Source organism: Prionailurus viverrinus, chromosome A2 (genome assembly GCF_022837055.1).
Source record: "Prionailurus viverrinus isolate Anna chromosome A2, UM_Priviv_1.0, whole genome shotgun sequence".
Lineage (NCBI taxonomy): Eukaryota > Metazoa > Chordata > Mammalia > Carnivora > Felidae > Prionailurus > Prionailurus viverrinus.
The window spans coordinates 147,210,525-147,221,293 of NC_062562.1; the positions used below are offsets into that span (position 1 = coordinate 147,210,525).

Here is a 10,769-nt window from a genome sequence, read left to right on the forward strand (position 1 = left end):
TAAAACTATACTCTGTAAAGGGTGAATCTACGAAAATGATACTTTTTTTTTTTTAATGGAGAAGACAACGGTATAAATGAATGAAAACGCCAGCCACACACTGGGAGGAAATATTTACAAAACACCTCTCTGATAAAGGTCTTGTATCCAGAAAATATAAAGAAAGCTTACAACTCAATAAGAAGACCAACGACATGATTTCTTTTTAAAGAGTAAAAGATTTGAACAGACACTTCTTCACCAAAGAAGATACACAGAAAGCAAATAAGCATACATCTGCTTAATGCAGTTGTCATTAAGGAAATGCAAATCCAACAATGTCGCTTCTGGGTGTCAAGCAAAGAAAAGGACAGTAGGTCCACACAAAGACTTGTACTTGAATATTTACTTTTAGTGGCTTTGTTCATAATATCCATAAACTGGAAACAACCCAAATATCCATTTACCTGTGAATGGATAAGGAAACAAGACCACCACCATACGGTGGAATACAACTCAGTAGTAAAAGTGAAAAACCACCAACACACACAAAAACTTGAGTCGATCTCAAAGGCCATAAACTAAGAGAAAGAAACAAGACATAAAAGTCATAAAAAGGCTATATGTTATACGATTAAATTGAAGTGAAATTCTAGAAAATTCTAGAAAATGCAACCATGTTGTCAGAAAGTAGATCGCTGACTTCTTAGATGCTAGGGGTCGAGGAAGGACACAGACAACTGAGCGATGTGGGGGCACATTCTGGGGTGATGGAGGTTTCTGTATCGTGACTGTGGAGATGGTTCCATGACTCCACACACTGGTCAGAACTCACTGACCTGTACGCTAAAAATTGGTGATTTTTTTTTTTTTTTTACTTTTTTAAGTTTATTTATTTTGTGAGAGAGAGAGAGAGAGAGAATGAGTGGGGTGGGGTGGGGAAAGAGAAAGAGGGAGAGAGAATTCCAAGCAGGCTCTGCACTGTCAGCACAGAGCCCGATGCGGAGCTCGAACTCGTGAACCGCGAGATCATGACCTGAGCTGAAATCAAGAATCAAACGCTTAACCAACTGAGCCACCCAGGTGCCCTGGTAAATTTTATAATATGTAAGTTATACTCAATAAAGCTGTATTTTAAATACTAAAATAAGAAACATATCCTATAAGTCAATACAGAGAATATAAATACGCAAAGAATATGAATAGGCAATTCACAGAGGAGGAAAGTACAATGGCCACTAAACATAGGAAGAGTCTCAATTTCAGCAATGACCATGAAAATGCAAATTAAAACCACAAAGAGATGCCATTTCACATTCTTCTGAATGTCAAATATTTAGATCTGATAATAAAGTGTCAGGAACAGGTTTAAGGATTTGAAGCAACGTCTATGTAAATTATTCACACAAGATCAGTTTAAAGATCAATTTGATAAGATCAAATAACTCGCATTATCTAGAAATGCCAGTTGCAGGTATCTCCCCCGGAAAAATTCTATGTGCACAAGACATGTACATAAACATTATGTATAATATCATTTGGAATAGCAAAAAGGGGGAAGCAACTATTATCTACCAAGGGGAGAATGAATAAATAAATAGAAATACTGTATATTAACACACTGGGATTACATGCAGCAGTGAAAATAAATAAAGTAGATGTATGTGTAGCACGAAGGTAGATCTCAAAACTATTAATTTTGAAAACAGCAATAATAATATGATCACTTATATTTTTAAACACACAAAAATATTAAGTATAGATTATGCATACAAACAAACGTATGTACTACATATATACAAACATTGATAGGAAGTTACCAGTCTCAAGAGAGTAATGACCCTCTGGTAAAGGAAGGCTGGAAAACGAAGAAGCCCCACATGCTGCCAGCAAATTCTCCACCTCTCCTTCCTCCCCCCCAAAAACCTCAATCCCACGTTCTGCCTAAGGGACCATCAAAATGAATCACAGCATGCTATACGTTGTTAGTTACCTCAGTCACTACAAAAAACCTAAAATATCCTGGCCACTATCTGTCACCTGGAAACTTATCCCCATGCAGCTGGGAACAGCGCCTAATGGGACTCTGTCTTCCATCCTTCTCAAATCCCAAACCCTCCATCAGGCTCTCTGGCACTTTCATCATCACTTACATCCTTAACTCTTCTCTGAACACCCCCATCTTGCCTCTAACTGAAAGCTGGCTCCTCCCTAAGAATCCCCTGCAGCCCTCCCAAATAGCGGCTGGTGTCTCTCCTTTAACCCTCATCCACCAGACCTACAGGTGGGGAAGCTCACCGCCTGTTGAAATCTCACCTGTCACCACTCCTGGTTGCATAAATAGACCTCCGGGTACTTGCCTTATTTAAAAAAAAATATTAGTACCATGTTCGCCACCACAATCTCCAATATTAGCCCAGTAATAATCGCAGGTGACTTTAATATCCATACAGACAGTACTTCTAAAGCTAACTAACTACTCGGTAGAATTGGCCTCGTCTCCACCGATCCTTCCTTCCTTTTGCAATTGCCCACTTCCACTGTTGCCCCCACCAGTATAACAGTATCCCCCCTCATAATTTCATTTCTAAGCAACTTACTCCCCAGCCACCGCTCTGGACTCCAACAACCCTTTCACTTCCTCATGACCTACGATCCATCGATCCGATCAACTTCTCACTGTTCCAGTCAGCCCGTGTCCTTGCTTCGTAACCAGATCCCACAGTTAATAGTTCAATTACTCAACTTCCTTGTTCTTCCCCCCATTTACTAACCTGGCAAAAACCCTAACCCTGATTGAATCCAATCTCCAACTGCTCTGTGCCACATCCTGAAGCGTGCAGCCGGAGAAAAACACTCACTGTGCCACCAAGTAATACATTCAATTCATGACCACTAACGCGAAGGGGCCATTCATACTCTCCAACAACCTGCATTTCCCCATTTCCCAGAAAATTATTTCATGCCTTCTCTTTTTTTTGAGAGAGAGAGAGAGAGAGAGAGAGAGAGAGAGAGAGAAAGAATCCCAAGCAGGCTCTGCACCGTCAGCACAGAGCCCCAAGTGGGGCTCGATTTCCTGACAGCAAGATCATGACCTGCGGCGAAATCAAGAGTCGGACACTTAACCGACTGAGCCACCCAGGGGCCCGGATGCCTTCTTTGCTTAATACAACCTCCGTGCCAGAGGCTTCGAGTTTGTCCTCCTTCTGTTTCTTCCCTGCCCTGCACCCTCTTCTCTGCTCTATGTCCAGCTCTCCCTCCCAACTGCCAGCCCTCTGAGCAAATTCACCACCAGACACCTGCACGACAAATTCACAGAGCCACGAAGAGGCAGCAGCCTTCCACAATCGTTACACCAGTCCCTCTCCACGACCCTCCTCCGGCAGCCTGAAATGCCGAGCTTTCTAGTCTAACTCTACTACTACATAATTCTACGGTAATCATGACGGTTCTGCTTCCCTGATTGAATTCGCCCCAAATTTCTGGTATAGGAAGTGATTACCGGGAAACAGGACCTTAACAACAGAAATCTGAAATTGCTTCTCTGATTTGATAAAAGGCACGAATGGCCCCATTTCCAGTTGTAAAGGGGATACTCGTCGTCCAGGGCATGCAGGGGCCAAAGTACTTAAATCATCACCTGGAGAAGCAGATTCAAGGACCTATAGAAGACAAGGCTTGGGTAAGCCAGCAGTGGCTGCCATGGAATGTATTGTAAACATGGGTTCTTATAATGGGTTAGTTGCTTCTAAGGACGCCGGAGAACTTGGTCAAAGAAATGAGTCCAGAGTTTGAAATTCATTGCTCAAAGTCTAGGTGAGGGACTAGAAATTTTCTAGAATGCCTTGATAGAAAGCCTGTGTCATGTGGACACAGGGGCCAAGCATTCTGAAAAGCAAATCCTCTGTGTGGCCGAGTTATAATGCAAAATCAATACCCACCCTGCAGGGAATCTTAGGTTAAAGGGAAGACTTTGATCAGGAAGGAGTGGGACCCTGGGAACTGGGATGGGGACATATGGGCAGATTCTGAGAGAGCTGAGCCTAAACTCCCCAGGCCTCCTGGGCAAGTAGCAGCTCTTTATTCTGTCCGAGGAAAGGAGTCTCCCTTTGCCTGAAGAGCGTGTAACAGCCTCAACTGAGACAGTTGCCTGACAGGGGACTGCTGACGTTCGTAAGGAGTCACCTCCTCCTGAAACTTATCATTACCCAGACACTTAACCACACTCACATCCTACAAGTTTCTGGGGGTTGGGCACAAAACGTGGCCTGGAAAGATATGCGAAACATACCAAAACACTGCAAGATTGGGACAGTTTATGTCACCAGAAGGGTGGGAAATGGATCTCCCCAGACTCCCTTCTCTGCGGGTTCTGAGCTAGAGCCGGGCAAAGGAGAAATACGCAACCACATTTAGAAGACGGAAGCAGAGCTGTGGCCATCATGCTCCGGGAGTCGGGGTGGCTTACGGCAGAAACACAAACGCTGAGGTGCCGGGAGCTTTACTTTGTCCTTTCTCTTCTTTTTCCCTCCCCATGTCCTCTTCCCCACTGTGCATCCGGCTCATCTTCTTACCTGCCCGACCCGCCGACCAACGGCAACCCCAGGCTCACCGGAAACTTGACTAAGAACTTAGAGTGGTGGCAGCTATGTCCACTGACTTCCACACCAGTCCACTTTCGCCGTGGCGTGCCACAAGCTGGATGGGAATGGCTTTTATGACGGTATGACAGATGCGGGGTGGGGGAGGGGACGGCTTTATGCTATATTCCTATGCATCTCTCATGCTCACGTGGCCGTTAATGAACATTGAAAAATCTGACGAAGATAAATAATGTTTAAGTAATGCTAAATATTGCAAGCAACCTTTGCCCATTTAGAACATTCGAAGCTCCCCCAGGAAAAAGAATAAAAGGAGTTTTTCCAGCCGAAAAGAATAAAATAAAAAGACTTACGTCGTTGGATTGAAACAACCGAGTCATTGCAAAGAAGGCTTCTGTGGCTTCCATAGTTCCAAAGTGCTCACCCTAAGGAAAATGTAAAACAATTTCTTAAACTTAAATAAAGTATACTAAGGATTTTCTCTTTATTTCTCTTTATTTCTGCAAAAGTCTCTTAGAACTCGGGAAGAAAATCTCTTTGTAAACATTCTGCCTCTACGCTGTTTTTCTGGCTTTCAATTTATAAACGTGCATGGCCATTTTGTCCACTCCTTATTTAAAATAATTTAGTATCACAAGCCATGCTATAAAAGTTCTGGAATAGTAGTCTCTGACCTTTTAGCAGGCACTATTTTAATTTCCCTAGAGAACTGCAATTTACAAGGAGGTAGAAAATAATAGCAAATTGAGTTTCTAATCAGAATGGCATGTTATTACTACACCACCTACAAGCAGAGATCACACCTTTTCCATTTCCATAATCTAATGCCCAGCACAAAGCCTGACATATTATAAGAGCATAATAAATATTAAATTGTAAAGAACTACATATTAGGAATCCTAGAAAACATGGCAAAAAGGGACCAACTGAAAGGGCAGGAACCAGATTAGTTATATGAAAGTAAGCCTTTGGATGATGCTTTGCATCAGAACTTTACTGCGCTTCATAAGTCATCTGAGGAGCTTGCCAAAACGCAGAATCTGATTCAGTGGCTCCGGGTGAAGCCTGAAATTTTGCATTTCTAACTAGCTCCCGGTGATGCAAATGCTGCTGGCCTGGGAACAACATTTTTTTTTAAGGCACAAGATGCTAGATAACCTGTTTCACTCACAGTCAAAAATTCCAGAGGTTATAGACCGCCTAAAACATGACCATTTCAATATTTAATTTCATTAAAAGCAATCCTATATAAGGCATGAGGCTCAATCACTTCAATCTATTTGTCACTTACAAGAATAAGAGTTTGTAAGAATAAACAGATTCTGATGAAAAACTTTAAAAGTTTAGGATGAAGGACAAAGTATAAGAATTTACAATCATTTATTTTTATTTATTTTTTAAATGTTTATTTTTGAGAGAGAGAGAGAAACAGAGCACAAGGGGAGGAGGGGCAGAGAGAGAGGGAGGCTGGAACCTGCTTCTAAAATCCGAAGCAGGTTCCAGCCTCTGAGCTGTCAGCACAGAACCTGATGTGGGGCTCAAACCTATGAACCACAAGATCATGACCTGAGCCAAACTGGGACACTCAGCCACCCAGGTGCCCCTACAATCATTTAAATCAGAGTACCCAACTTGCTCACCAACAACAGATTTCCCCCTTTCTTTCATAAATATGTAGGGAATACACACAAGTCCATGCACTTTTCAGTCCTATCAACAGGCCCTAAGTCCCTACTTTTTGACTTGAAATTTAGAATATATGAATAGGCCAACTGCGGTAGAAATTTAGAAGTATTTTTCCATAAAGCATTACCAACAACTAGACAAAAGATTAAACTAAGGTTCCCAAACCTGTTTCCGTAGTTGACTGTGTTTATCATATTATACTGGTAATTTCCTTTCAACATAATTAAATGTTTCAACATGAGTTGCTCAGCAAAGAGGCATTGGCCAATATAAAAGTATATGCTACTTGGGGCACCTGGGTGGCTCAGTCGGTTAAGCATCCTGCTTCGGCTCAGGTCATGATCTTGCCGTTTGTGAGTTCAAGCCCTATGTGGGCTCTGTGCTGACAGCTGAGAGCCTGGAACCTGCTTCGGATTCCGTCTCCCTCTCTCTCTGCTCCTCCCCCACTCGTGCTCTGTCTCTCCCTCTCCCTCTCTCTCTCTCCCTCCCTCTCTCTCTCTCTCTCCCTCTCTCTCTCTCTCTCTCTCAAAAATAAATAAACATTAAAAGATAAATAAAAAATTAAAAAAAGTATATGCTACTCTGCACCAACTTCATCTACCGGAAACTCTGCTTATAGGGGCGCGTGGGTGGCTCAGTCAGTTAAGCATCCGACTTCAACTCAGGTCATGAATTCAAGTTCATGGGTTCAAGCCCGCATGGGCTCTGTGCTGACAGCTGGGAGCCTGGAGCCTGCTTCAGATTCTGTGTCTCACTCTCTCTGTCCCTCCCCAGCTCACACTCTGTCAAAAATAAATAAACTTTAAAAAAAAAGAAAGAAAGAAAGAAAGAAAGAAAGAAAGAAAGAAAGAAAGAAAGAAACTCTGCTTATATAATGGATTTAGTCAAGGACACAATGTGTGCTACAAAAAATTAAATCAGGGGCGCCTGGGTGGCTCAGTCGGTTGAGCGTCCGACTTCAGCTCAGGTCACGATCTTGCCGTCCGTGAGTTCGAGCCCCGTGTCAAGTTCTGGGCTGATGGCCCAGAGCCTGGAGCCTGCTTCCGATTCTGTGTCTCCCTCTCTCTCTGCCCCTCCCCCGTTCATGCTCTGTCTCTCTCTGTCTCAAAAATAAATAAATGTTAAAAAAAAAAAAAATTTTTTTTTAAATTAAATCAAACAGACTTTGCTTTAAATGTTTCTAATATAGTACCACGGAGGGATAGGATGTTTGTGTAGGAATGTATTTTATGGAAAAGTATGCACTCGATGCTCAGTCTCCATTTGCAAATTACAAATCATTAAGTCTCTGAATGAGGCCTTCAGTCATGAAATACAGTAAAAGTAAAAGATATTCTCAGGGAATTCAAATTGGAAACCATAGTCTTCTTACCACCATATGTAAACCACTGGAAGTCTGTGTGTGTGTGTTTGTGTGTGTGTGTGTGTGTGAATCTAAGAAACAAAATCACATTTTCTAAGCTCCTAGACATTTCATGACACTTTTTTAGTCTGAAGCAAAACAAACCAAAGCACAAGAAAAAACAAAATAACAATAACAGCAAACAGAATCTATGTTCCATCACAGCAAATACTTTTGTTGGTTTTCTCTGTTACATCCCCAGTGCCTAAAGCAGCATAGGAGTCAGCGTTACAAATATTTGCTGAACGACCGAATGAAAACTATTCCTGAATGTATGTGTCCAGGACTATTCGCAACGCTGTACACTCATTACCTCATTGAATCATTACAACTTTATAAAACAGGTATTATCATAATCACCATTTATAGAAAAGGACATTAAGGCACGACATGGTTAAACTCAGAATCATTCTGCTTGCCGTGGTACAGTAGGGATAATAAATAAAATCTATTAAAATCAAAGCTTGAAAAACATCACTATTATATTCCTTCCCCTCAAAAAAAGGTAAAATATCTATTTGGAATTTGTCGAAGAGTTTGTACTACATTTTGGGGGGGGACATAAAGACCTCTGAACAAATCTGAACAACACGCTTTAACATGAACTAATGCTTGTTAATTTCAAATTGATGTTGAGAATCTACCACATGCTTGGCTGGTCTGGAACCTCATGAATAAAACAGAGGTATGTCATAATCCTTGTCCTCAAGAAGTTTTACATATCATTGCCTTAATCAAACACTGCAGACTTTTAAATTAAGTGAATTTAAAAAAATAAATAACGATACTTTCCAGAAAGTGCTTCACTGCATGTTATTCCAGGAAACAAATCTGAAGAAAATCAAAATAGTCTACCTGGTTCAGTAAGTAAAGAATCTTTGTAAGAATATGTAAACATCTTCTTGGATTGATGGGTGTTTCATTGAATATACGAGCCTATGGGGACAAAAAAGCATTGTTACACTAGTATATTTTCTATCACAGATTTCCATCACAGATTGCAAAAACTCAACTGTAATCAAACAGACATATTCTAATAAACATAAAATAAACATATTTTAATCACAATATCCAAATAATGTTGTTTACAGTTTTCAATTCATCATACTATATGATACATTATTAGATACGGCCTTGACTTTCTACCTACACTAACTCCTTCCCTTCGATCTAGTACGTCAATTTTATGCGCTTTATGTGTTAAGAATCACAGTATTTATCTACACCATTTGAAAACAATTAATGTCCACAACTTCCTTCAGTAACCTTACACTAAACACCTCTTTAGCATTGTATTTAAAATTATCACCATGTTGCAGAGTCTACATGTTTTTGCATTTCTATAAATTCTAGACCTGCTTCTGATTAAGTAACCCCTCTTCCTTTTCCCTCAAGTCTATATTCTCTGAACACAGTTATTATATTCTTCAATTCTTATTTTTGATCATAGTATTCAAGCAGCTCTCTGCCCACCATCTAAAATGGAATAGAAAAGAAAGAACACAGGGTGCCAGCTCAGGTCATGATCTCAGGGTCTGTGAATTTGAGTTCCCCATGGGGTTCTCTGCTGTCAGCACAGAGCCCACTTCGGATTCTCTGTCCTCCTCTCTCTCTCTGCCCTTCCCCCGCTTGTGCGCGCTCTCTCTCTCTCTCTCTATTATCTCTCCCTCAAAAATAAATAACTTAAAAACACACACACACACAATACAGTTCCAAGTCATACCTCCTGTAAGACAGCACTCTTCTCCAGATGCCGAAACGGATTGGAGCCACTACCTATATCATAAACAAAAAATGTCTTTAACAGCTGTCCTAGACAAACTTATCTACAGAAGGGTATTGATTGCTTGGGGTATCTCACCTAAGTGAAGTGACCATTTGGATATCACAGTGACAACCATTACTATTATGCGTATAAACGGAATAAAATCATTTTGATCCTGGTACTAGCTGTCATTGCTATCCTTATAAGATCTCGTACTTCTGTTTTGCAGGAACTCTGCCCAAAACGAGGGTCTTCTTTCCCTGTCCTCTTTTTACGTGAATGTTACAAGTATATGTCATGTGCACACAGCTAAGATTAATGAGATTGTGGTAGGGCCCTTTGGATTTCCCTAAAGGCAAGCACTATCTTTGGTGTTTCCAACAATTTCTGCCAGGCAGAAAAGAGTTTAGCAAAGAATCCTACAAAGCTGAAAGGGGCCGTGGAGATTTACTAACCCAAACCTCGACCACACCACGGGAGAGCACCAAACATTGAGGGCTTTGGGTTTGGGGATTGGGGGTTTTTTGTTGTTGTTTTTAGGTGGCTTGACATCTTCCCCATTTGCTCTGGACCAAAGACGGGTTATCAAGAACGCAACTGACTTTTGGATGCCGGCGCATTAAACGACAGACGTACCAGGGGGCACTCTTAACCCCCCTGGGAAGACTGGAAGGCACAAGGCGCCTCCAAGTTCATACACACACAAGTCCCATGGAGCCCAGACCCACTCTGGGCCTCCCACTACCAGCGCCCCCCCGCCTCGCCCACGCGCGCACCCACTCCCTCCGCCACGCGCCGTGGGCCCGCCTCCTCTGCGGGCAGCCCACCCCAGGCGAGCGCGGCGGAGGCGGCTCCGAGGGGCTGCGCCCAGGGGAGGGGGCGGGAGCGGGGGGCGGGGCCGCCGAGCTGCCCCAGCGGCGCGCGGGCGCGGGGCGGGAGCGCGCGACCCGAGGGGAGGCTCCGGCGCCCGGGGGAGGGGCTAGGGGCAGGCCCCCGGCTGCAGCAGAGCGGAGCCGGGCGGAGGGAGGAGCGGGCTCCAACTCCGGCCCCCTGGCACACCGGCGCCCACGCCTTCGGGTCCGCGGCCCCCAAGAGCAGGTGGCGGCGGGCGAGGAAGGGGCCCCCGCGGCGGAGGGTGGGCGTCAGAAGCCCAGCGCGTACCAGACTCCTCGTCCTTCTTGTCGAATTTTTTAATCATCTTGGACGACTTCCCAGCGCCCAGACCCACCGCAACCGTCCCAGGCGCCGCAGCCGGCGAGCGGAAGAGGCTGCAGGAAGGCCGGCCCCGTGCTCTGGAGCCGGTTGGGTCGCCGTCCCGTCACTCGGGGAGAAGGCC

At 43.4% G+C, this 10,769-nt stretch overlaps 1 protein-coding gene across 2 annotated transcripts in view; it reads right to left on the bottom strand.

Moving 5' to 3' along the window:
* COPG2 (COPI coat complex subunit gamma 2) overlaps positions 1-10,745 on the bottom strand; it is a 114,031-nt gene extending 103,286 nt beyond the window's left edge. The window contains exons 1-4 of one of the 2 annotated variants that reach the window (XM_047840322.1): positions 10,595-10,745; positions 9,392-9,444; positions 8,524-8,604; positions 4,934-5,005 (exon numbers count right to left, since the gene is read on the bottom strand). In XM_047840322.1, coding sequence (XP_047696278.1) covers positions 4,934-5,005; positions 8,524-8,604; positions 9,392-9,444; positions 10,595-10,631 — 243 coding nt within the window. In that variant the 5' untranslated portion in view covers positions 10,632-10,745. Of the gene's footprint in view, positions 1-4,933; positions 5,006-8,523; positions 8,605-9,391; positions 9,445-10,594 lie in introns of those variants that run through there. The other variant, XM_047840325.1, reaches the window with a different exon arrangement.
* Positions 10,746-10,769: the final 24 nt, after the last annotated feature.